The sequence below is a fragment of the Mirounga angustirostris genome, unplaced genomic scaffold (assembly GCF_029215605.1).
Source record: "Mirounga angustirostris isolate CCGP_5_RB_7025 unplaced genomic scaffold, mMirAng1.0.hap1 SCAF_5, whole genome shotgun sequence".
NCBI lineage: Eukaryota > Metazoa > Chordata > Mammalia > Carnivora > Phocidae > Mirounga > Mirounga angustirostris.
The window spans coordinates 141,483,490-141,508,698 of record NW_026991713.1 but is presented as its reverse complement, the minus strand read 5'-3'; the positions used below and the strand labels follow the sequence as shown (position 1 = coordinate 141,508,698).

The window sequence follows — 25,209 nt, the reverse complement described above, 5'->3', positions numbered from 1 at the left end:
GTGAGCCCGGTCCAGGCGATTGTGGGGAAGGGTTTCAGGTGTGCTAGGGCCCAAGCCTGAGGGGAGTCCCCAGTGCTGCTCCCCTTCAGTGTCCTTCCCCTCCCTTCAGTACAGAAGGTCTATGTGTGTTCTCAATAAATATGATAAATATGCTTGCTATGTTCTTGGTAAGCAAAAACACAAAGAAAAAACCAAACACACCAAGTTCCATCTTACACATATACTTTCTAAAGTAGTTTTAATGTCACACAAGCGGCTTGTAAGTCTGAAGCAAGAAAAAACAGAGGTAGCTAAGAAAAAAGCCCAGCAGGCCTCTGGTCTCCAAGCCTGCAGAAGGCCAGGCCAAGCCAAGCGGAGGCCTGACCACTAGCTTTGGGGCCCTGGGCTCCTCAAGAAGATCCAGGGGGCTGTCCCCAATCCACCCGGGGAACCCTGGTTTCCCAGGGGGGTATAGCCATCTCTGGGCCCCCAGGCCCACCACATCAAAAATCCTCTCAATCCCCGTTCACCTAATAGGGTACTGCTCTCCCAGTCGTCTGGGTCAGAACGAGCTCACCCTCCTGCCGGGGTCCGGCGGCCTGGGAAGGGGGCAAGGTACAGGGCTGCTGGCCATGGGAAGAGCTCAGTCGGCAGGTTCATCTCGAAGGATGGTGAGGAAGCGCTCCCCTCCCTCACAGAGCAGGCTATGCACAGCTCGGCAAAGCACCAGCCAGGATGGCCCCTGTGGGTCCCGTGTGCTCACCAGTGGGAGGAGTTCAGCCATCAGGACCTAGGGGGTAATGCAGGGCCAGGATCTCAGTGGGGGCCCTGTCCCTGGCAGCTAGCTGAGGGCTTGCAGAAGGCCCCCACAGCAGGGCAGTTCCAGGGAGGGCTTCAGGCACCATGGCCAGCCCCTTCTTCCTTCCAAAGCTCTGCTCCTGGGCCAGGGCTGTTGGCTGTGCACAGCCTGGAGGCTCCGTCTGCTGGATGGGCCCAAAGCCCACCACTCCCCCCGGGCACCCAGTCACCTAGTCCCTACCCCCTTACTCGGGCTGTACCTTTTCCAGGTGGATCTGCTGCTCTAGCATGGCCACCCGCAGCCTGAGGGCCGCCAGAGTCTGCAGCTCCTTGGTGCTGGAGTAGAGAAGAAGCTGGGGGCTCCAGCTAGGGTCTGTTCTTCCTTCACAGGGCACTGAGGCTCTGGGGCATCTCCCCTCAGGCCATGGCCCCAGCTGCTGTCCCGCCACCGCTGTGACGACAGGGGGATGTGGCCTCATGCGGTGACAGCCAGGGACCTCCTTCCCACTTGCTTCCTGGATGAAGCCCTACTATCCACCAACAACCATCTCTTGCAATACCAGGCAAGTCATCTGTCAGTACGTCTCTGACTCTCACGTGGCACTATCTTGGGAATGAGATAAACAAGCTGACTATTTACAGTGATAGGGCTGTGTCTGGAGAGGCAGTGGGGTGACCCCGCTCCTGGGCAGCTGCTAATGCTGCCCTTTGGCTAGAGAAGCTTGACCGCCGAGCAGACCTCAGCACAAGGTGGGGCGGGGGTGGGGGTGGGGGGCCAGTGCTCACCTGCACGCAGCCCCTGCACTCTGTGGAGGCACTGCCCCGTGATGGCCTGCAGCCCCTCCAGGGTAAGCAGGCAGTGGTACTCCTGCATCCAGTCAGCAGGGTCTACGCAAAAGTCAGGGAGGGCAGGCCAGGTCCATGCCAGGTCCAAGCCCTCCCTGCCCCGAGACACACACCAGGGCCCACTCACCTGCCGAGAGCTCTTCCTCCATTCGCCGTCTCAGCAGGGAGCAGGCCTTCTGCAGGAGCCCCACCTCCGCCTCTGCCTCTGCAGCACTGAGCCCAGAGCCGGGCCAGCCTGACTGGACACGGGTCATGGAAACTCCTCTGCAGCCAGGTTCCCTCCTTCCTCTCCCACCAAGGATAGGACCCCAGAGTGGCTCTGGCCCTTCCTGGAGTTGCTCCTTAAACTCACCAGGCTTAGAGCCAGAACCCCCCCCGCCCCCAGGGGTCCCACAAGCCCAGCAAGAATACCGTCATCTTCATTTTCTGGAGGAACTGGGTTTTGGCCGTGGTAGCAGCATCCCTGGAGTCACTGGTCTGTGTAGAGCTGAACTGGGCCCACAGGCTGGAATGCAGGCACCCGGGAACCAGAGGGGGATGCCGTTAGTCCTTCCAGCTGGGCCTCAGGAGGCAGGGAAAGGCCAGGGGTAGGGGCCCCATGAGGGGTGTCTGGCCCTGCTGAATGCCAGGAGGCGCCTCCAGAGGCCGTGGGGAAGGGAGAGGACGCTGTCCGTGAAAAGGGGACAGAGCGGACCCACTCTGGGAAGTACGAGGAGAGAATTCAAGGCAGGAGAGGAGAGGAACTAGCAGCCCTGGGTCACTGGGACTAGCTAGGACTCTGGTAAAGAATTCTGGAGCAGACACAGCACTAACCACGAAAGGCACTGCCTTGTTTAACCCCTCCTGCACCTCTACGGAGCTGACACTCACCCTCACCTCCACAGAGAAGACAGATGGGGACGCAAAGTCTCCCAACCTCAAAGCCCGTTGAGTCTAAGTCCTAGCTAGGCAGACTCTCTTAACATGGAAAGTGTCCGCACCCAGCCAACAAAGCAGAGGGGCCTGCTGGAAAAGTCTTACCGATGCGGCCCTGTGCTGGTGGCAAGCCTAGGCCTCCCTGCTCTCCCCTCCACCCCCACCCAGCCGAGACCCAGCCTTACCGGGAGTTCTGGGAAGCCGCTTTCCTGTAGGCCATAGGTAGCTTCAGCAGGATGCTGTCAGGGAAGCCAGTGCTCAGAGTAGCCTCACTCTGGAGGCTTCTCCCCCCACACAAGCAACAGGGCTTCCAGCTTGGTTGTGGGAGCCAGCACAGTCCAGGTCTACCCTGGCCGAGAGAAGAGAGGACACCAGGAGCAGAGCCCAGGCCCTCCACAGCCCATTTGGAGCCCCTGGGCTGAGTGGATAAGAGGATGGGGCACTGGACAACCAGGGAGAAGGGGGCAGACCCCAGCAATGGTCCATTCTGCCAGCTTTGGGACATGGATCTCATGGGATGGCACCCTGGGGGCTTCCCTGGCCCACATCCAGCTCAATGCCCTGCCCTCCCTGTCATCCCAGCTTCCTGCTGCTGGCCAGGATCTGATCAGGCAGACACAACAGTTCCTCCAGGAAGGGTCTGGGAAACCTACCCCTTCTCCTTCAGTGTGAAAGCTTCTGGGGCCTGAGGAGCAACCGATGGGGGTATCTGTTGGTCCCTGAGGTCTGGTCCAGGCTTGGTGGCTCGGGTTCCTCTCCCCATATGGGTGCGATCCCCCACTGATGGAAGCCTGCACTCAGGGAGGCCCCTGGCAGGCACCGTGGTCTGGTGGGCGCCCCTGGGTGGTTTTGTCTCTGAGGCTCGACTGCCAGCCTGGCTGGAGGCCCGGGACGGGGCAGAGGCTGTGGTGGCAGAAGCGGCAGCGGACCCAGACTTGAGGCTGAGGGCCTTGTGTCTTTCTCCAGCCTTAGACGTGCCTTTTCTCACCCGTACAGCCTTCTCCAGTGCCTGGGTCAGAAGCTCCAGCTCCTTGAGTTCTTGAGGGCTGGGTGTGCATGCTGCAAAACCCAAAAACTCTTGCAGTGGTCACTCACCACTGCTTGTCAGAAAACAGAGCAGGGGCGGCACCAAGAGAAGGTGAGTGGTGGAGGTTTACCGGGAGGCGGGGCCTCTTCATTAGGTTCTGGCCCTGGGGCTGGCTCCGCAGCCGGCGTCTCGACTGGTTCCCTGCCAAGACACAGTACAGGCGTGGCACGGCCGAGAGGCAGGGCCCAGAACCTACCGACCCCAAGGAGCCGCCTGGCCTCGCGGCAGCTCCCCACCCTCAGAGCCTGCAGACAAAGGGGAGCACAGCTGGCAACAAGCAAGTGGGCGCTGGGCCCGGGCTCGCAGCTGGGGGGCTCTGAGCGGGGTTCCGAGGGCGGCCTCGGGGTCCGCGTACCAGGTCCGCAGCAGCCGGCGGGAGACACACAGGCTCCGCTCCAGCTGCCGCTGTCGCTCGGCGCAGGCGTCCCGGGCATCCCGCAGCTCGGCCACCAGCCTGGGGGGGGCGCACCGGCGGCTCAGCACCCCGGCCGGCCGAGCGCTGCGCCCCCTCCCGCCCCGCTCCCTCCCAGCGCGCGGGTCTCACCGGCGCGAGCAGCCCGCGGGCAGCATGAAGGCAGGCGCGGATCCTCCGGATTTGCCGCCTCCGGGAAGTCAGGTCCTTTCCGGGCTAGGAGACCGCCCCCTTCCGGCCGGGCTACCCAATCCCGAGCCCAGGGCTCAGGGCCCGCCCCCCCGGTCCCGCCCCCGGCGCTCGGGCTCCCGCGTCCCCGCCCCCAGCGCCCCGGCCCCGCCCCCGGCGCTCGGGCACCCGCCGCCACTCCCGCTTGGAGCTGGGCCCGGGGGTCGCAGAGGGTCCTCCGGTGGTGCACGGACACATCTGGTTTGGACGACTGGGTAGATGGAGGCACCTGTGATTGCTTACGGTTCAGTTTGTCTTTGTCCTATTGAAGGCGCCCTAAAGCAGGGCCGAGGTGCCCTGCGGACCCCAGGCCACCTAGCACGGGGCAAGGTACTTGGCGGGGCCCAGTACGTATTTAAATATAGAGGTGAGGAGGACACGTGTGTTGGGGGCAGAGCAAGGGAGGAGGGAGCGTTCGCTTGTGGACATCCTGGTGAAGTGACGACATTCGGGGTGGCATCAGGTAGGCACCTGAGCAGAGGCACATCAAAGTCCAGAAGACCTGGGGTGGTGGCCTGAGAACAATGGGCTGGGGCCAGATGGTCCAAGGTGGGACAGGAGTATAGACAGGGACTGGTGAAGGATGGGTGATGGAAGGGGAGCTGGAGCCCAGAGAGGTGGAGGGGACAGTAGAGCCAGGTGTCACAGAAGCAACCTGAGGCTGTTCCAGGAGGGTCTCCACAGGTTGGAGGATGGGGCCTTCAGTGACTTAGACAGCTGGGGGACAGGTGCTAGCTGGGAGGAGTGATGAAGGCAGCAGGGCCCCATGTAATTGGAGTTAATAAGTAGGACTGTGAACCCTGCAGGGGCTGAGAAATCTCAGGGGGAGCTGCACGGATGACAAGCTGGGGGTGGGGGAGGTTGCTTCAAGATGGAGAGGTGTCCATTTCATAGCTGCTCGGGGGGGAGCTGGGGGCCCTATGCCGCTTGGGGCTATTCCAGGGTGGGAACTTAGGGTGGGCCCGTCCATGGGCAGTGGCCCGTTCTCATCTGCAGGGAGGAAGGGAGGGAGAGGCTCCGGTCAGCACAGGCAGGTGGCATTAGGTCCCCACTGGAGTGGTCTCCTATAGGTGCAGGCAGGGAGAAGGCAGAGAGCCGGGTCCATCCAGAGTTGAGCTTTTGACAGTGGGCCACAGACAAGGAGGTGGGCAGTTCAGATATGCACATCACTCAGCTGCCACTACCCTCATCACATTTAATCCCCACAACACCCCTGTGAGGTAGGTACTATGGCCACATCTTACAGATGAGGATACTGAGGATCACACATGCCCAGGGGCACAGTTGACAGGAAAGATCTGCGATCTCAACCGTGCCCCACCAGGGTGGTCAGAATTCTCTTACAGTAGCAGGAAGACAGCTCCCACAGCCACACCCACACACACCCACACCCACGCTTGCACACACACAAGCACCCAGAAAAGCTACCACAGAGTATCTCTTCCTTCCACAGAGCTCGGGTTCAAGAGCATTTGGGGGATGGCTCCTGGCCCAGTGGTTCTTTCTGACGTTCCGAGAAGCAGCAGAAGCTATCCGTGCAGGGCACGTGTCTCAGTGGTCCACCCGACCGGGGGGTGGTTGGGGTCAGTCTAGAGCAGATCCCGCTGGTGTTTTGGCTGCTGTACCCAGGAGGTGGCAGGTGTGGGGGAGCCTCAGGAACCCACAGCAGATCCACCCTCACCCAACAGGTGGGGACAGGTCCTCTGAGTCTCACTCTTCTGCACTGTGGTCACCTCAGATGTTACAAATGACAATTTTTTTCCATCTAACCTCTCTGGGAAGAGTGTCAGGATAGCACTGAGGGATCTGAATCAGATGTTCCTTTTTTCTTTAGTTGAGCCTAAATAAAGTTAAGAATCTCTTTTTAAAATTTAATGCCTTCTATCTTTAATTTTTCTTTTATTTCCATCTTAGAAGAACAAAGAATGGAAATAGAGAGGAAAAGAAATGGCCTAGAAATTCAGTGCAAAGAGAGGTGTTCATACGGACACCACCTGCTGGGGACAAAGACCAATCACTCTGCAGGAAGGGACAGATTTCTGAAGGAGTGGAGAGTGTGGTGGGCAGGGAGCTGAGGGCCAAGAAAGCAATTAGGGCCCCCCACCTGGCGGTCCCATGCAGTCCACAGCAGTGTGCAGGGGCATGGCTCCCTCAGCAGGGGACCTGCACCCAGTGAGGATGGGAGCGGGGGGGGGTTGGGGGTGGAGATATGAGGACGGAGGTGCGCTCAGACCTGTCAGCTCCCCCCAGAACCCAAAACCAGAGAGATGCCGGGAGGGGAGCTGGGCCAGGCCACCTGGTCCCACGTGTTCTCAACTGTGAAAGCTGTCGGCTCCTGGGATGGGGTTCAGTGGGGCTGGGGAGATCAGGACGTGGGCTCAAGCTCCCCAGAGAGAGGACAGACACAAGAGGGGACAGAGAAACGGGCTTCACAGGGTGTGGCATGATTGCTTTGAGGCTAAGCTTCCCAAAGGGAAGAATCTGAGTTTTTGTTCTGATTCAGACATTCTGACGGCTCACATGGGACTACCCTGGAGAAAGAAACTTAGCGTCCCGTGTTCTCTCCGTTCCCTGTGCGAGAGCCACTGGGGTCCACATGGCATCCATCTCCAGCGCCCCCACGGCTCCCTAGTGCAGCGGCAGCCCTCCCTTAGCAAATGTTCCCTGCAGGAAGCACGGGCACACTCACAGCCTCAGCAAGCCCGGCTCAGGTCCCTCTCCTCCTCCTCCTCTTCCTCCTTGCTGTGGGTGGATAGGTTTTTCCTCTTCACCTGGGGAACGCTGCTCTCCAGAGGGTTTGGAGAGCGACACTGTAAACACGACTTCTTGGCATGGTGGTGGCAAGGCTGTGTGTTTGAGTCGCTGCCTGGGGACAGCGCTGAGGTAGATTGGGGAGGGCCCCCTGAGATGCCATCCACTGAGTTTGTGGGACTCGCGCTGCTGATGGAGGAGTACCCTGAGGTCACACTGTCCCTGCCTGGCTCCCTTGTGCTGCAGAGCCGAGGCTCAGGCCCTGGCGTTGGAGGCGTCTGGGGGCCTGGTACCCAGGTGTGCGGGTCCTGGCGTCCCCTGTCCTCCGGGCAGGCCTCCTCATCACTCGATTCCTGGCAGCAGTGCTGTTCGGGGCTCAGATAGACCACGGTGACATCGAGGATGCCGCTGGGGGCCGTCACTGTGGGAGACATGGGGAGAGACATGCGACCACAGCCTGAGCGATGGGGTGCCCCCCTGCCCAGTCAGGACCCCCAGTGGCCCAGGGTCCAGCTCTTGGCCAGGACGGGCGTGGCTCTCACTGGACTGTCCCCTGTACTGCTCTACTTTGGGTAAGAAATTGAGGGTGGCACTCAATGTGATTTGGAGGAGCGACTACAAACTAGTTACCAATAATTCACTTAATCCCCAAGTGGACACAAAGCAAGCAATTGGAAAGTTGATAGAAACTGCTTCAACTAGGCTTCCTTTGTGTTTAGCTGCTCGAGAGCACAGGGGCAGAGCCTCCCACAGGCAGCTCTGGAGGGGTGCACAAGGAACAGAGCCCAAAAGGGCAGTGGGTGGCACATCTCACACAATGTTCGAGAAAGAACTCCTTGTGAATTCCAGACAAGGTCTCTTCTGCTTCCCTGCCCTGGGTGAGGCCCTCCCACAGTCCTGGCTGGGGCTGGACACAGGTCTTTTCTCCCCGCTGTGGGCTGGGAGAATGCCCACCCTGGCCCCCGACTGCACTCTGGTGTTCTAGGGGCTCTGCTGTCTCATGCCTGCCTGGGTGTGGACCCCCCCTGCCCCCTCGGGGGCATCTGGGCGGCCTCCAGGCCGTGGCACTCACCATCACCGTCCTTCTCACCCTCGCTTTCCTGGTCACCCTCGTAGCCAGAGCAGTAGTCCAGGCTCCAGTCCAGAAAGCTGCCCAGCAGCATCTCCTCCTGGCTGGACAGCTCCGCGGTGGGCGTGGTGACGAAGCTGCCCCTGTCCTCCTGGAGGCTGTTCTCCCGCTTCCTGCAGGGTGGGAGGGCCAGGAGTCCGGTCATGGCTGGTCCTCCTACCCAGCCTGGTCCTCTGCACTTGCCCGCCCTGGCCTGCTGTGCTGGGTGCGGGGAAGACACAGCTACCCAGCTGCCTGCCCTCAGGAAGCTCGCAGCAAAGCTCCCAGAGGCAGGGCCGGCAGCACAGTGAGGGTCTGCGCATCTGGACTTGGCGGGTGGGTAAGGTGGGGAGGGCAAGTCATTCCAGGTGGTCGAGCCAGGACACTGAGATGGGGGACACGCGTGGGATAGACTCGGGAGACGAGGGGGAGACGGGGCAGCCCAGGAAGTACAGAGGGACAGGGCCGGGAGTGACAGCAACACCGTGGAACAGGGTGGCCTGCAGGTGCCTGCGCTGGGCTCAGCCTGTGCTTGAGACCACCTTTGCTCAAAGGGGCCAGGTTAAAGCAAGAGAGACAGCTGCACTGGAGAAAGAGAACAGGGTGGCCAACAGTGGAGATCGGGCCCAGGAACCAAGGCCTGGATTCAACCCCAGCTTCCGTTTTTGTGGGACCTGCCACTTCTCCCTGCTACATCTTAGAAGCCCCCTGTGTAAAAGGGGGTAACGGAGCCCCTCAGACAGCACGCACTGTTTCAGACACGGGGCTCACTCACCGCTTGGTCCTCCTTCCTGAAGGAGAGGTGAGGAAGGCATGGATGTCCCCCGTGCTGAGGAAAGACGTGGGCTCCGGGCTGCCCTGCTTCACTCCCAGAGCTGTGCACAGCTGGCCGTAGCTCAGTACCTGAGAGGAGACCGGGGTCAGAGGGAGGGACGAGGCCCAGAGGGGCCAGCATCTGGGGTGGGCAGTGGGGGCACGGGCACCTCTTCCTGACTGATCTCTTCGTAGCGCTTGTCCTCGAATCGCTGCTTCACGGCGGTCAGAGACACTTGCCTGTAGTCCTTGGGGGCGTCATCATGAAAGCTGCAAACAGAGGGACAATGGGGTCACATGCAGGGCTCCAGGGCAGGTGACATCGTCACCCCAGCCCAAGGGACTCTTGTTTTAGCCTCCACTCGCTGAAGTGAGAGGGGACAATATGCATTTAAAAACAGCCTAGCTGGGGTTCCTGGGTGCTCAGTTGGTTGGGCGGCTGCCTTCAGGTCAGGTGATCGGGGGTCCTGGCGGATCCGCCCCACATCAGGCTCCTTGCTCAGCAGGAAGCCTACCTCTCCCTCTTCCACACTCCCCCTGCTTGTGCTCGCTCACTCTCTCTCAAATAAATAAAAATTAAATCTTTAAAAAAATAAACATAAAAACAGCCTAGCGATGGGAGGTGAGACAGGGTGCCCCGTGGCTCCACCGTAAATGCACACAGATGCGCAGATGTTCACGGCAGCCCCCATGTCCACCAGCGCATGAATGAGCAGGAACGGTCCATCCACACAGTGGACTGGGACTCCAGTGGAATCATTATGTAGCTGACAGGCTGGTCACAAGAGGCCACGTGAGGCAGGACTCTGTTTCTATGAAGTGTCCAGAAGCAAGAAATCCACAGAGATGGAAAGCCGGGGGCTGGAGGGCCCAGAAGCAGGGGCCTGACAGACGAGGGATGCAGGGTTTGAGGGTGGTGCCACGTTCTAGAACTGTCATGATGGTCGCACAACTCCGAATATGAATTGTACACTTAAAAAACTAGTTTGGGGGCGCCTGGGTGGCTCAGTCATTAAGCGTCTGCCTTCGGCTCAGGTCATGATCTCAGGGTCCTGGGATCGAGCCCCGCATCAGACTCCTTGCTCAGCGGGAAGCCTGCTTCTCCTTCTCCCACTCCCCCTGCTTGTGTTCCCTCTCTCACTGTCTCTCTCTCTCTGTGTGTGTCAAATAAATAAAATCTTAAAAAAAAAAAAAAAAACTAGTTTGGGGGGCGCCTGGGTGGCTCAATCATTAAGCATCTGCCTTCGGCTCAGGTCATGACTCCAGGGTCCTGGGATCGAGCCCTATGTTGGGCTCCCTGCTCAGCGGGGAGCCTGCTCCTCCCTCTCCAGCTCCCCCTGCTTGTGTTCCCTCTCTCGTTGTATCTCTCTCTGTCAAATAAATAAACAAAATCTTTAAAAAAAAAAAAAAAATTAGGTTGGTAAATAAACATTTGCAATTTCTCTGATGTGAAAATAAACAACTCTGGGGGGCAGCCTAGCAACAATCTTTGGTAGCCGGTGTCAGGCAAGGGCTGTTCGCACCCCTTGTGTGAGCAATCAGACACATACGCTGACCCATCAGCTTCATCCGTGCTCCCCGTCCATAGGCTGGGAGTAGGCACGACAGAAAACAGGGTTGGCCAAAGGACACGCCAGCCCAGGACATGCTGACTGGCTCCCCATGGCGGGAGCGGGGCGGGGAGCGGGCCAGAGAAGGGGCTGGTCCCAGGGGCTTAGGGCCCCGCTGGAGAGCTCCGATCTCATCCTAGACGGCGTACAGAGCAGTGACGCCCTCAGAGGCGGTCACCGCGGTAACTCAGGGGGCGGCTGGGGGAATGAGCATGTGCAGGCAGCACAGCCCTCCAGAGCTGGCGGGACGCGGGAACGGAGCGGCAGAAACGGCTGGCCCCAGGTCCCTGCTAGGATGACCGAGGCACACACTCCAGGCGCCCAGTGCGATCCATGATGAGGAGGGACGGCCTGGACAAGCCAGCAGCAGGGGAGGAGGCCCTGGGGCTCAAGTCAGAGGCTGGGTTTCAGATGTTCTGAGTCCTGGAAGTGCCCGAGGACAGGCAGAAGGCCGGAATCCCCCAGGCCCGCACGCGGGGGAAGAGAGCACAGAGTGTGGCCTGGCAGAGGCAGCAGCGGCTGGGGTTTGGCGCGGGCACGTGTTGGCAGCGGGCTCTGGAGTGAGCGGACGAGGAGCAGGGCTGCGGCAGGAAGCAATCGCAGCCGGCCAACTCCGGAGCGAGGGGACAAGTGGTCCCATGCCACACTGGCCACTGCTCAGGCAGCCGACTTCAATGTTTCGATTACCACTGCCGCCTGCAGGATGAGCTCTGGGCTGGGAGGAGCTGCTGTCCACACATCAAATGTCAAAACGGTGCCAAACAGGCAACGTGGCCTGGCGTTTTTCCAGGTCAACCCGGAGAACGCAGTGCCCTACGGGGCAGGTCTGTGTGCGGGCTGACAGCGAGCCCCCCGTGGGACACGAGGACGAAGGCTCTGTGGCAGCTGGGGGGGCTCACTTCCTTCTACAGACTCACCACTTCTGATGAAGGCTCAGGACACAGGGTATGAGGTCTTCACAGGAGAACCCAGTCAGGTCCCACAACCGCGTGGTCCAGGGCTGTGCTGGGGAGGAAAGCAGGGGTGCTGGGGCCGTGCTGACGCCCCCTCCCACGCCCCACGGTTCTGCTGTGCAGTTTCCTGGAGCTTGGGGTGACAAACGTCCCATGCTCACTGTCAAGGTGCGGGAGATACTTACGCTACAACCATCTCTTAACCTCACCCCCACAGAACGGCTTTAGTCTGTCCTGGCGTCTCCTCGAGTGGAGACGCACATGCTCCGTTTTCTCCCTCACTCCCCCTTGCATCTGAGAGCCGTCTCCTGTGTCCTGACTTGGGGAATCCCCAGTCCCCGGCTCGCCCTGCTGAGCAGTCGGGGCGGAAGGGCGGGCTCCTTACTCTGCCTGTGCGTCAGCCTTGCGAGCAGTAGGGCGGCCGCGGCCAGACGGGCTGGAGCGTAGGCCGCCAGGCTGGTGTGCAGCAGGGAGAGCTCACACAGGAAGCTGCACAGGTGCTGGGTTCTCGGCGCCACTGGGACCAGCGTCAGCAGGACGTCCTTGTAATCAACCACAGTGGGGACCTACACGGGGCAGGGAGGTGACGTGGGGTCCTGGCACGCAGAGGGCTCACCCACCCACTCAGCAGGGAGGACCAGCACCACAGTGTTGCAGTGACCAGCTGCAGCTCCAGCCTCGTGCCCTCTGGGTCCAGGAGGACTTTCCAGAGCAGGAAAGCTCGACACCATGCAGGAGCCCGATTCCACCTGTCCCCTCCCATGGCTTCAGCTCTGATGTGAAAGGAAATAGCAAATGGCCACTTACCCGAATCTTCCCTTCCAGGGCAGAGATGATCTCTCCCATCATCCGCACCAGGTCCTCATACTTGTATGTGTTGTCTGTGAGCCACACAGCCTCGCGGATCGTCAGGATTTCTTTGCTGATGAACCTAGAATGTCAAGCAGGGATCTGAGCAAGGAGTCTGCTCTCCCTGAAGGCAGCGATCACTTCAGTCCCAGTGATGGGGGTGGGGGAGGGTCAAAGAGCGGACTGAGCTGCCTGCAGCCCCTGAGGGGAACAGATGAGCTCAAGTGACCCTATCTGAAGGGTCTGCAAAGGAACTGGGACTGGTGCCGGCCGCCGTGGGAGTGGCCAGCTCCAGGCACGCAGAGGTGTCTGCAAAAGGCACCCATAATCGAGGTGACTGGTCGAGCCTCTTAACGACCTGAGGATTAAACCAGCTTCTACAGAGCGCATGTAAACAAGAGCTTAAACCTGGGAGGTGGGTGAGCCAGCAGAAGGAGGGCTGGAGGTTGTTTGAAGGTAGGTGCTCAGCATGGGTCTGGTCATCTGTTCTCGACTCTCCAGTGGCCCCAACTAGTAGGGAACACGCTGGTTCAGTGGCCTGCCGGCAAGGGAGCAGAGCCAAGCCATGGCTGCTCTGTCCTGGGGACTCTGTGGCTGCCCCGTTTGCTATGGGCTTGACCGAGAGAGAAGATGGGAGATACGGGGAGCGCAGGTGCAGAGGGTAAGAGGCGGGAGTGGGCCCAGTGGGGCTGGGTGTTGGAGCTCCCGGGCAGAGGGCCACGGCAGGTGCTGCTCTGAGCAGAGGTGGGGCATCTCTGCCTCTAGGATCTTTATAAAGCATCTCACTGCTAGCCAGTTGGTGGCCCAGTAATTTGGTTTCTGATTACAAGGGTGTAATTACGCTGCTCCGGCACGAGGAGGTGGGGCCTGTTTGCCACCTCTACTGAGAAGGTCTGAACGCAGGGTCCCATGGGCACGCCTGAGGGGCTGGGCGGCAGGTGGTAGCCTTGCCTGCAGCCCAAGTCCACGCTGGTCCCCTACAGACCACACATCCCAGTTCCCAGCACGACCACATGACTGAGCTCGCTGCACTGGACACGGTGGCCTCAGGGGTCACCGGGGGTGGCAGAGATAAGACAGGAGCTGGGGCTTTCCGTGACCTCATGACAGAAAGACCACCCCAACGACATAAGCCTGGACCCCCTGCCTCAGGGCTACACACAAAGGAAGCCCGCGCATCTGAGTGCACCCCGCTGTGCATGGCGAGCCTGTCCCTCACGCCCCAAGGCTCACGGACGAGGATGGCAAGTCTGCAGGGGGAAGGGCAGACCACACGGGCGTGTCTGCCTTAGGAAGACAAGAACACTCAAGATGTTTCCAAGGCAAAACCGGGGCAGACAAATATCGATAAAAGACAGTAGATTTAGGTAAAACGTAAGCTGGTTCTGCATGGAAAGTCAGGGTTGCCAGGGGTGCAGGCAGCTGTATGAGGAGGGACCCCCTGTTCGCAGTGGGACTGGGGTGTTCTGGGAGCTGGCTGCGGACATGAGACCCTCTAACTGCAGGTCTCTGATGACACAGGCTAGAGAGCTTGACCGCTGAGAAGGGGTCTTTCCGTGATCTTGGGAGGAGGACCCGGGGGGGGGGCAGGTCACCACGTCACCCTCAGGGGCCAGGGGAGGAGGGGCCCAGCCTGAACCCGCCTGAGCAAGGCCATGTTCTGGGGTCCCTGCAGGCCGGGATGAGCGGCCACCCACGCACCAAGGGTCAGTCCTCCATCTGAGGGGAACTACTCTGCTTGCGCTCTCCCTGAAGTTCAGACCCACATCTGATGAGGTGGGACACTGAAGGCTCCTTTCACCGACAAGCCAGCCGGGGAGGCCGGGCATGCCCAGCATGCTGAGGGTCATCTTGCAGGCCCTGCCCGGGGGGAGGGGGGGCCCTTACCGGGTGCAGATGACCATGCAGGCAATGCCCAGCAGCTGGAGCCTGTACCGGGGCACCAGCCTCCTCCGCAGGTACCGGTCCACGCACTCCACGGTCAGGTGAAGGCACAGGCTCGTGAAGTCCTTCATAGTGGCGACTTCTACCAGCCAGTCAATCAAGATGTACCTGCAGGAAGAGCACCACCCCTGAAAATGAGGGTGAGCGTGCCATTCCCACCTGGCCCATCCGTCCTCAGGGAGTGAGCTGGTTATCTGCAGCATCGTCGATTTACCCAGGAACTTGTCCCAGCCGGAGGTGCTAGGTCCAAGGGGGCTGGGAAGGCCCCAAGGTTGCTGGGTTCCTAGGAGGAAGCTAGGCTCACACACCTGTGTCCCCTACCTTCTCCCACACAGCCAGCCAGGTACCGGATGAGCCCAGATACAGGTAAGGGGCAAGGTGGGGCCACCCTGGAGGGCTGAGGATAGATCACAGGGCCCAGGACAGGAGAACAGTCACACGAAGCTGGTGAGACCTGTGGCCCTCCCGCAAACCCATATCCTCCTCGCGGAGCGGCTCCATCCATGGGGTCATTTATCTCGACCCTCTGCAACGGGGCAGAGAGCCGGAATGGAGCTAAAGGAGGGTGCCCTGAGCCCAGCATCGGACTTCTCAGCACCCAGCAGCCCTGGTGGGGCTGACAGACGTGCGGTCCCTCCTCGAGGGGGCTCAACCTGGGACCAGGGACACAGACCTCACGCGGGAGTGCTGGGTGCCCCAGCAAGAGTGCCCGAGTACGGTCAACAGCTCTCTGAACAAAGGAGAGGAGAGACCAGAAGAGGGAGAAGAAACAAAGCTGCTGGGGTCTGGGCAGGTGTTCCAGGTGCTGGGCAGAAGCATCTGTCACAGGTGGAGGGAAGGAGGGAGATGGGAATGGGGGTGAGACAGACAGCCTGTGTTTCCTCCCAGAGCTGGACGACCGCGTGAGCACCGCCAGGTGTTGGAGGTTTAAACCAGCCAACACTGGGAACAGAAGAGGATGCTCCCCCATCCAGACTTAGCGACCCTAACGATGGGACTTCTAAAAACCAACCAACCAGGGTGCCTGGGGTGGTTCAGTCAGTTATGCGTCTAACTCTTGATTTCGGCTCAGGTCATGATCCCAGGGTTCTGGGATGGAGTCCTGTGGGTTCCCTGCTCCACGGGGAACCTGCTTCTTCCTCTGCCTCTGCCCCTCACTTTGCTCACATGCGCACACATGCTCTAATAAACAAAATCTTTAAAACAAAACAAAAAACAAACCAATGGAATTGTATACTTTAAAATGGCTAAATCCCAAGCCAACACAATGTCACACGTCAAATATACTTCAGCTTAAAAAAAAAAAGGCATCTGTTTTGCTTGGTATAGAGGAAAAGGAAAAGAAGCTCAACTCAAAGGCTGAGACGATGTTAATATTTCAACAAAATTCTGTTTCTGAAAAGGAGAAAGTGTCCCCCCAAACAGAACAGTGAAAGTCCCCCAAAAAGGGCCACCTGAGAGGGGCACAGGTGCTCTCAGGATACACCTTCTCAGAGGAGGAGGAACAGGGGGGAAAAGGGGCTGCAGCCGCCAGCACTGGCCCAGGGTTCCAGAGCACAACGGCTTGCTGACATGGAATGTAGGAGCAGAGGACAGTGCATCCCTGCACCGGGTGCGAGATCAAGCCTCTCCAGGGAAGCCGTGATCCCGCTTAACACAGACGTCTACTGAGCATGTTCCTGCCCCTTCGGAACCCAAAGTATGTTTTTAATTAATTAATTTTTTAGAGAGAAAGTGGGGATGGGCCGAGGGAGAGGGAGAGAGAGAATCTTAAGCAACCTCCACGCCCAGCCCAGAGCCTGACACGGGGCTCGAGTTCAGCGCCCTGAGATCATGACCTGAGCCGAAATCAAGAGTCAGACAGACACTCAGCTGACTGAGCCACCCAGGTGCCCTTCCAAAGCATATTTGAAATCTCGTGGAAGCTTAAAGAATCATTTACGTTTTCTACATTAATTTCTAACGTATCCTGTGACTGAATGAAAACCCTCGGGGCAGGGCACACGGGGCGGGAGGCCACCCCAGAGGGCTCTGCTCCCTGCTCTGGGCAGGCGTGATGGTCACGGACCCTCGTTCGCCACACCGAAGCTCACCGGAGGAGGCGTCAAGAAGAGGTGGTGTTTTGGGTGCTGAAACTGGCAATACAAATCCCATCATTTTAGAAAGATGCTTAAATGGTGTAACATATTCTGAGGGTTAAAAAGGAAAACGAGCATGGACACTCACGGGGGATATCTTCTCTTCAAAGCCCTGGAGAACGGGGGCATCCCGGTTTTGGAAAACACACGCACGAAGGGGGTTCCAGCGGGGCTGCTCGCCCCGGCGCCCTGTGGCGGCAGCTCTGATGGAACGGGCCCGACAGCCCCCCTCCTGAGCCCGAAGCCTGGCTGCCGCTCTGCCTCTGCCCACCATCCCGTGCAGACGCTCGCTGTCGCGGTCCTCACCTCATCGTGTCACTGAGGCCCTTCTGCACAGAGAAGACCTGCTGCTTGCTGACGGCACGGGAGGTCTGAAAGAGGGGGCGCACCACCCCAGCCGAGGCCTTCGCGCCTAGTCCCAGCTGGCTTCCATGTGCACAGGCTTTGGCTAAAGACAGCTGCGGGACAGACACGCACGTGAGCACGAAGCCGCGGGCTGCCGGGGGAGAAGACGTGTGGGCACACAGCGGGCACGTACACCTTCTCCGCCTTCTGGAAACGGCATGGCTCGGGTTCTAACTACTCATTTTGAAATAAACACTAGGTCACGCAATAACGAACTTCAAGAGGGACAAAACGTGCATAATGGAGTCAGTGAAGCAAAGTGGCCAAAACTGGCTGGAGGTTCAGATGACCTGGCTTTAAAACCTGGGTCTGTGTGAACACCACAGGCAAACTGGCGGAAGTGCTGTGTGCCTCAGTTTCCCTTTTCATGAGGGCCCAACAGCACCTGCCTAGGTAGCTGGGTGTGTGGGTTGACAGAGCTGTGTCCGCCACTTGGCACGGGCCCCCTGGCACCTCTAGGCCCTCTGATGGTAACTAGCAACTATTTCTAGATATTTCCTTCTAGATGTTTCTATGCATTCCTGATCATAGTGCACATACATTTTACCTTCTCTCAGCTCACCTAACAATAACGTGGCTCCTTAGGTATGAAACGCCTGTAAACGTGTTTCACCTGTTCTTCCCTCCAGGGTTAGACTTGATTTATTACTTTATGGAACATCCCGGTACAGCCATTTCAGGACTGGTACCTGTCTGCATACGTGCTCAACCCGCAGGGGCGGCTGTGCCTAAGTATTTTCTGAAACGGCTGCACAGATTTTCATACCAGCTAAGTGAATGGGTTTTATCACATCTTTGCCAGCAAAAATTGCTCTCGTGAAAAATGTGTACTCTCAGAAGTTATTAGCGATCCACTCAACACGTACAGAAGAAAGACATACATACATACGATCTTGTTTAGCTGTGCGCCCCGTTAATAGCGCTGAGAGGGGACGCTGCCCTGGGCTTTGACCAGTTTTTTCTATTTCCCCTTTTGCGGGAGCGCATGAGGACCCTGTGAACCTTTAATGGAATGTTGCTATCCTTACGATCAGTTAGAGCTTCTGAGAGAACCGCGCTGTTCGCTGTTCTTGCTGCCGCAAATCTGCTGACTGCCTGGGACATAAACGTTGCCATGTTCTGGGACACATCAGGCTGGGCCGCCTACTGCTGTGATTTCTTCCCTCACTTTTAGGGCAGAGGACTCTCAAACACCCCCCTGGCGGGGCAACAAGAGTATTTCTACCTGCTCGGCAAAGGGGGACTGTCTTTGATTTGTCCTAAACGACAGTTCTTTACAGCTGCAATGGGACAGCATCTGGAGAGCACCACCGGCAAATCCCTCACATCCTGGTTCTAACCCTGGGCGACCCGGTGAGCGGGTGAAATGAGGGGAACAGGGCAGCGTTGCACACCCCCATCTGCTCCGAGCTACCAGGCAACCTCAGGGAGCGACGTGAGCACTGACAACAGACCTAGCGCGGTCACACCTGAGAACGCAGAGGCTGGAGGGCTGGGGGAGCAGGGGCTTGGAGGCGCCGGAGTGAAGCGCAGAGGTGAAGGGCGCACCCCGCAGCTACACTCCTGTCAGCCCTGGCGTCGGCCCTGGGCCAGTCCTACCTCCCATGAGAGGGAGCCGGGCAATCTCACTGCCACAGCCCCACAAGAGGAGCGGGAAGGAGAAAGGCCAGCTCCTGCCTCACCTGTGCTTCCCAGCAGCCTTTGGCCGCGAAGTCCCTGAGTTTCCGGAAGCTGTGGAGGCATCGCCCGGGATCTGACATCTGTCAATGGGAGAGTGTCACCGTGCTGTTTATACAGTTGTGTCTCCGGAGAAACTCAGAACCAACCCTTCGATTCCTAAATGTTCCTCCCGACACCCCTAAAGGGTCCACAGCTTGGTCTCCTTCCCAGCCCCTTATCTCCCAAATGGAGGTGGTTGCTGGGGCAGCTAGGGGAGCTGCTGCTGGACGGTGGCTCCTGTTTTCTCTGGGAGCTGCCCAGGGGCCCCCGGTGAGGACAGAACCTTGCCCGAGGGCCCATTTGGAGACCGCACCTTTGGCCGACACAAATCCTCCTCTCCCCAGACCCCGGGCCACTCACGTCCGTCCTCCTGTCACGTTCCCAGAGGAGGTACGAGCTGGCCAGACAACCCTGATGAGCAGACTCTTCAAACAGGTCCCGGGCCTGCTCCTTCCGCTCTTCATCCTGCAACAAATCCCAGCACAGAGGCCTCCTTGACCACGCTCCCCGCAGCAGAGCACCAGCCTCCACCCGCAGCCTCCTCCGCCGCACTCCACACAGAGCGCCGGCCTCTATGGGCCACCATGGTCTCTCCGCAGACCTCTCAGTAAGCATATTCAGGGATCTCTCTTTTAATAAAATGAGTTAGTAAACTAGGAGTGAAACCACTTCTCCTAAGATACGTGCTTTGACAACCGCCGGGAGAGCGAGCTTCTGAGCTCTGCCCTCACAGGCCCCCTTCCTCCCGGAGGAGGAGGTTTGTGTTTGGCTCGGCCCATGGCCCCTAGCTGGGCTCTGGGCTGCCCGCTGGAGGGTCAGCCCTCCACACTGGCCCTCCCAGATGGTGACGTGGAGGTTTTCTCAAGGCTCCTCCCTGGCCTCACTCACGTGAGCTGTGTCCCTCCCTGCGGCTGCACCTGTCACCAGAAGCCTCCACCATCCCTGAGTCTGCTGCAGGGCGGGCTCCTTAATCATGAGCTTGGCAAAGTTTTTTTCAGCATAGGGAGGTCTGTGGGAAGAGCAGGAGAGGCTGCCCGGAGCCAGGTCATGAAACCAGCCCATGGCCCGGCGAGCACTCGGACGCTCTGCGGGCTCCACACTGCTTCTCACAGGTGGGCCTTGCCTGGGCCTTATACCCCGCACAACCCCTCCTGCTGCTTCCCGCTTACTTCCTGGTCCCTGGTGTTTGCAGCTGCCAGGAAGGCAAGCAGCACAGAAACATGGAGCCCCTGCACTCCACGTCTGCTGGCTCAGGGGGGCCAGAGCCACACCAGCTAGCACAGGGTCTAGGCGGGACAGACGACTCACCTCAAAGAGACTGAGCACTCTCCCCAAGCAGTGCAGTATAGACGCTCTGTGAGTCTGAACAAGAGTAGGAGGACGAATCGTGATCATGAGTGGAAAGAGAACTTCCAGGGGGGGCACATCCTTCCCTGTCCACCTGTTCTCATGGCCCCTGCCTGGCCCACACCCCACCCCAAGGGCCGCCCCCCGATTCCAGGCTTCGAGGAGCCTGGGTCCTGTGTTCCCAGCTGTCAACGCATTTGCAGCCCAGGCCCCCATGGGACTCCCTGGGAGCCCCAGCTGTGAGGCTTCCTCTCCTGCTGGCTCATCTCCAGATGCCCCCACACCCACACTCTCGATTTTCTGCACCTCCACTGTCATCAGGCACCTGGCCTTACATGGTCCAGGGACTCTACTCACCCTATGGGGCTCAGACCGTCCGGCACGCCGGCCCCACGTGTGTCCCTCACCAGGACCCACTCCCTGCAGCTGGCACTCGGCCCTGAGGCTCTCATGAACCACGGCTTTGCAGCAGCTTCCAGACACCGACCACGGAGGGCGGATGAAGAGCCAGATGAAGGGCGTGGCACCGACATTCAGTCGCTCAGCGAGACTGAAGAAGCGAGAAGCCTTCAGGCCGTTCACTTCTGCACGCGCTTCATCAGACACAGACACTGCGGACACGGACAGAACGTTACCCAGGATGTCTCCGAAGGACAGGTGCACAGAGTTCTTCAAATGCTACAATCTTACGCCTGCCGCAGCGCAACATTGCTGGTGTTTAAGGAGAGCAGAGCCCTCCAAGACAGGGGCTCCTCCCTTTCTTCCCTCCCTTGTGAATCACATGTCCCTGCCGGTAGCCTAGGTTCTGAACGTCCAGGAAGGTGTCCCTGTGGGGGTAGTACACACACCCTCTCTCCTGCTGGGAGCTACAGCCTGAAGCCTTGCTAGTGGGTACTGTTTCCTTTTGGACTAATGTTCCAAACCTGGACTGGTGGTAATGGCTACAACACTCTGTGAAGATACTGCGAACTGCTGGCTTGTGCACTTTGGATGGGTGAGTTGGATGGTACGTGAATCCTGTCTGGGAACCGCTGTCTGATGGGGGAGCACACGAGGGGCAGGACCGCTCACCGTCTCTGTGGGTCTCAACAACCCCAACCAGCTATGAGCAGGGGCTTTCCCAGCAAGATGCCAGATCTTTCAGAAGCAGAAACATAGCAGCTATCCCCAGTCTTTATGCATTTTGGGGGCTGGGACTGGACACTCTGCAGGCTGGTTCTGTGTGCTAAGCAAAGGGGCAGGCACTGGAGAGGAGGCCATATGGGTTCTTTCAAGGAGCACCTGTTCCTTGGGGGGTGAAGGAGTTCAGGCACAGGCCAGCTTTGACCTGCTTGTTCCTGCCTCCCACTGAAGCCGTGGCTACTGTGTTATTAACACCCCAAAGAATTAGGCACCCTTTGATTGCTGCCCCAGAGTTCCAGGGAGGAACTGTGGCAAAGGATGGAGAGGGGTCAGCACCTACATGGGCTGTGGCATTCATTGGACGGAGGAGGGTGCTGCTGGTGGAGGAGCCCTATTTGTCTGAGTAGGTCCCCCATTCTGAGTCTCTGCTGATGGAATTAAAGCAGTTGTCAAAACATGCTTTGTAAAAATAATCAAAGCGTACGGACTCAAAGATCACCAGTGGGTCCCGTAGCAGGCCCCCTGTGGGCACACACTGCTGAGGGGAGAGGCCCACGGCTGGACCCGGCAAAACTAAGGGCTGAACGGCTCCCATGGAGAAGGGCTCATGCCTGTTCTACAAGGTCAGCACTGAGCGGGGCGAGGCCAGCCCCTGCCCCGTGAGGACTTACGGCCTTCATTGTAGAGGTAGGCTATACCCAGCTTCACGGCAGCTTCAAAATTTCCCTTTTCAGCAGCCCTAGACCATTAAAAACACACAGTGTCACCTGTGTTGTCCCATGAAGGTTCTGTCCCACCACAGCACCCGAAGCTAGAACGCTTGTTTCTTAACTGAGGATTTTTCAGACAACGCAGTCAAATACCACTCATCCAATGACACGTGACAACACGGACGAACCTTAAACACGTGCCAAGCAAAAGAACTCAGCCACAAAAGGCCACATGCTGTAAGATTCCCCTGACATGAAATGTCCACAGCAGGCAAATCCACGTACAAGTGGGCAGATCTGGGGCTGCCAGGGGCTGGGGGACTGCAGGGAAAATAGGGAGTGGGCACTGACATCAACCCCTATTCACTCTGGCTTTGCCCGTGGGGTAATGAGGATGCTCTCAAGTGAGCGGTGATGGTTGCACAACTGTGTGAATCTACGAAAAACCACTGAGTTGCACACCTTAAACAGAGGCATCGTATAGTATGTGGCTTAGGTCTCAGGCGGCCTGTCTGGGGCCACTGGCACACGTGGATGGTAGGTCTAGTCACCAGCACGCCAGGGCCCCCAGGCCGAGGGGCTCACACCTGCTCTGACCCTCCCTCTGGGTCCCAACCCCAGCAAGAGGACAGCATCAACCAGGGAGTGAAATGCAACAGGAGTGAAATCACACACTTTTGACCAAAAAAATAAAAAGAGGGCTGAGTAAAATTTCCACAGGCAGGTAACCTGTGTTTGAGTCACGCAGACTGGTCCCAGCCCATGAGATCCTTCGAAGCATGACAGTGACTGATGACTCCGGCTGGGCTGGTGCCATGGATGGCCAATGACTGTGTTTCATGTGACTCCGCGGGTGACGCTGACAGCCCTCAGTCACTCCCTGGGGTGCTGGGGACACAGGCTGGCATACCAGAGAGGCCCAGAGATGGGAGAAAACGGAGCTGTTGTCAGGTGCAGATACCTTTCAAAGAGCTTCAGGTTCCTTGGAGAAGGCCACAGCTCCTGGAAGCTGGCACATGCCCACACGCTGGCATGGTTGTCCACTAGGTACTTCAGGTGGGAGTGCACCTGCAGAACAATGGAAGGGGGCGTGCATTATCAAGGGACCTCCTAGAAGCCCCGCTCCTGGAGCCCTTGAACATGGGACATAGACGGATGGAGGGCCTCCTGTCTCCCAACCCATGCCAGGGGGAAAGGCCCCCTGTGTATCAAAGTAATAGCTGCTTTGAGAGAGGGAAGAAACAAGTTTCTCGGAGGCTCTAAAGGTGGGGACAGTGGTGCCGGAAGGCAAAATAAGCATCCACCTTGAGAAAGAGGGGGTGACGCCCCTGTAAGGGTGTATGCCCTATAACGATCAGGGAAGCAGACTCTAACAGGAGCAAGTAGAACAGAATTTTGTCTTCTGCTTCTCTACCTAGGGCCTTGCTAGTGGGAAAACGGCTGGAGTCTGGAAGTCAATAGAGGCTCTAGAAAAAGACCAATAAACTCAATACCATCCTGGTCAGAGGCAGGAAGTGCCCCAGCTGGGAGCCCTTAGCACAGGTGAGCATTTCAAGGGCTAAAGTTTCCATTGCCAGTTAAAACTCAGCACCCATGGATATTATGACCACAACGGAGGCGGCTCTGGGAGTCAGAGAAACAAGTTCCTGTTGGAGTTTTCCCACCAATTTGCTGTATGCCCTTGAGTAAGTTAGTCTGAACGAGGGTGCAGTTGAGTATCTGCAAACTAACTCCCAGAGTCCCTTTCAGGGCTCGACATTACGCAATTTGTCCTCGAAAATGTGTTTTTGTTCTCCTTAATATACTCTTTTATTTCTTAAGGGGTGAGAATTTCACTGCCACAGTAGGGTACTTTCTCTGTCAAACATCACAACAAACAGACTCAAAACATACTGTGCTATGTTTCAGCTTTGATTGCAACAACCTCAAACGTCTAGTAACAACATCATCCTTGTAGCCTCTGCCCTCTTTCGTAGCCAAAATTTTGTTCTCACATTTAAGAACACGAAACCCTGATGGGACCACCAACAAGTTAGGTCAACAAGCTACAGGGCTGACGTTACTTTCATCTGGCGACTTACAGCTCGGACAGCCAGGATGTCCCCGACAGAAAGCCATTTCAGGATATGAAAGAGCACATCTTCAGGGAGGCTCAAGATGGTTAGGTTTCGGGGTCTCCTCCTTATTCTTCGCTTTGTAGGGTAACAGAAACACTTGGCACACCGACAGTGGATCACTGAAGAAGAACAGCAGAATGGTCTCGGTGATGTGTAGGAAAGGAGCTGGGCTGATGCGCAAAGTTTTATCTGAAGACGACGGAACAGTCACTGTGCCTTCCCCACAGAAGGAACCGGCTGCATTTCTAGTCCCACACGAAGATTAAATGAAGTAGTGGTCCGGGAATTCCGAAAGACACCATCATTCATTCAAAGATCCAGTAAATACTTACGGCGAATAGCAAGTGATCATGGAACTTGGCTACTGGGGCAAGAGCGGCCAACGCGGATGATGGTTCTGCCCTCGGACCCCTGCCCATCTCCGCTCCTACTCGCACCAGGACGACACAGCAGGAGCCCCTCGCGCCGCTCACTTGGCTTCCTCCCCGCTCGTCCCCGCCGCCCGCCCGCAGGACCCCCTCCGCAGGCCTTCCTACCCTGCCCGGCTCTGCACCGGGGTCGCCTACCACCAACTAACGGGCCGCGCGGGACGACCGAGGCCCACAGGGTACCTGGATGTGACCGCGACACTGTGCTCGTCCCCTCGCTCTAGGCCGGATGCGGTACTCGCCGCCCGCGACAGGTGCCGGGCCCCGCGCGGAGCGTTCACGCCAAGCCCACCCGCACCCGCGGCGCCGCTGGGCATTTAAACCGCGCGCCGGGCGGCCGCCGCCGGGACGCCCCACACGCGGGGCCGAAGAGCCCGGGCCGCCCAACTCGGTGTCCGCCCGCCGCCCGCCGCCCGCGCCCTGCACTCACCACCGCCGCTCCCCATCGCCGCCGCCGACTCCGCCGCCCGCGCCCCCGACCGCCGTCAGCCCCGCGCGCCCCGCGCAGGCGCAAACCGCCTCGCCGCCCGCCCGAGTTTTCAAATGCGCCCGGCCCTCCCATTGGCCGGCTGGGGGGGGCGCGCGCCGCCGGGCCACAGGGCCCCGGCCCCGGTCCCGCCCTCCCGCCCGCGCCGGGCGCTCGCGATTGGCCACGCCAGGACGCGAATTCGAACGCCGGCCGTTGATTGGTGGAGTCCGCGCGGCCGCCCTGCCTCCCCGGCCGGGGCGGGCGGAGTCCCCCGGGGAGCACGGCGCCGGCTAGGCTGGTGGGGGCGTCTGTGCGTGAGCTTGGGCCCGGCTGTTCCGGCGGCGCGGGTCCCGGCGAGCGGCGTCGGCGGAGGCCTGTGCGCACCCCCCGCGCCCCTGGCCCTCACCCCGAGGCCGCGCGCCCAGCCTCCCGCCCGCGCGTCAGGCGAGGACACCGCTGCT

General features: G+C 58.9%; 2 protein-coding genes across 5 annotated transcripts; both read right to left on the bottom strand.

Annotated features, from left to right (window-relative positions):
* Positions 1-188: 188 nt before the first annotated feature.
* On the bottom strand, positions 189-4,263 carry TEDC2 (tubulin epsilon and delta complex 2). 3 transcript variants are annotated; one of them, XM_045871602.3, is made up of 10 exons: positions 4,170-4,263; positions 3,981-4,079; positions 3,696-3,766; positions 3,192-3,597; positions 2,724-2,777; positions 2,035-2,128; positions 1,751-1,862; positions 1,564-1,665; positions 1,038-1,228; positions 189-769 (listed from the first exon to the last, which is right to left on the bottom strand). In XM_045871602.3, the coding sequence occupies exons 1-10, from the start codon at positions 4,193-4,195 to the stop codon at positions 623-625; spliced, it is 1,302 nt and encodes a 433-aa protein (XP_045727558.1). In that variant the 5' UTR covers positions 4,196-4,263; the 3' UTR covers positions 189-622. The 3 variants fall into 3 exon arrangements, with proteins under 3 accessions (XP_045727558.1, XP_064448436.1, XP_064448435.1); XM_064592366.1 differs by lacking the exon at positions 1,564-1,665; XM_064592365.1 differs by lacking the exon at positions 3,981-4,079 and having other exon boundaries at positions 4,170-4,232.
* A 944-nt stretch (positions 4,264-5,207) lies between these two features.
* CCNF (cyclin F) lies at positions 5,208-24,806 on the bottom strand. 2 transcript variants are annotated; one of them, XM_045870482.3, is made up of 17 exons: positions 24,710-24,806; positions 23,816-23,970; positions 22,696-22,802; positions 21,696-21,763; positions 20,260-20,513; positions 19,864-19,917; positions 18,916-19,020; positions 18,519-18,596; positions 16,738-16,889; positions 14,237-14,401; positions 12,308-12,431; positions 11,886-12,066; positions 11,465-11,552; positions 9,108-9,207; positions 8,900-9,027; positions 8,089-8,258; positions 5,211-7,437 (listed from the first exon to the last, which is right to left on the bottom strand). In XM_045870482.3, the coding sequence occupies exons 1-17, from the start codon at positions 24,723-24,725 to the stop codon at positions 6,959-6,961; spliced, it is 2,424 nt and encodes an 807-aa protein (XP_045726438.2). In that variant the 5' UTR covers positions 24,726-24,806; the 3' UTR covers positions 5,211-6,958. The 2 variants fall into 2 exon arrangements, with proteins under 2 accessions (XP_064448434.1, XP_045726438.2); XM_064592364.1 differs by lacking the exon at positions 18,519-18,596 and having other exon boundaries at positions 5,208-7,437.
* Between the last annotated feature and the right edge of the window lie 403 nt (positions 24,807-25,209).

Bases quoted from the DNA above. Each gene is read 5' to 3' on its own strand.
- TEDC2 (XM_045871602.3), bottom strand. From the start codon at position 4,195: ATGCTGCCCGCGGGCTGCTCGCGCCG. The intron at 1,229-1,563 runs GTGAGCACTGGC...CTGTCGTCACAG, and splicing joins AGTGCAGGGGCTGCGTGCAG to CGGTGGCGGGACAGCAGCTG. The intron at 770-1,037 runs GTACAGCCCGAG...ATTACCCCCTAG, and splicing joins AGCAGATCCACCTGGAAAAG to GTCCTGATGGCTGAACTCCT.
- CCNF (XM_045870482.3), bottom strand. The intron at 19,918-20,259 runs GTGAGTAGAGTC...ACTCTTGTTCAG, and splicing joins GACGGTCTGAGCCCCATAGG to ACTCACAGAGCGTCTATACT. The intron at 7,438-8,088 runs GTGAGTGCCACG...TGTCTCCCACAG, and splicing joins GGGTGAGAAGGACGGTGATG to TGACGGCCCCCAGCGGCATC.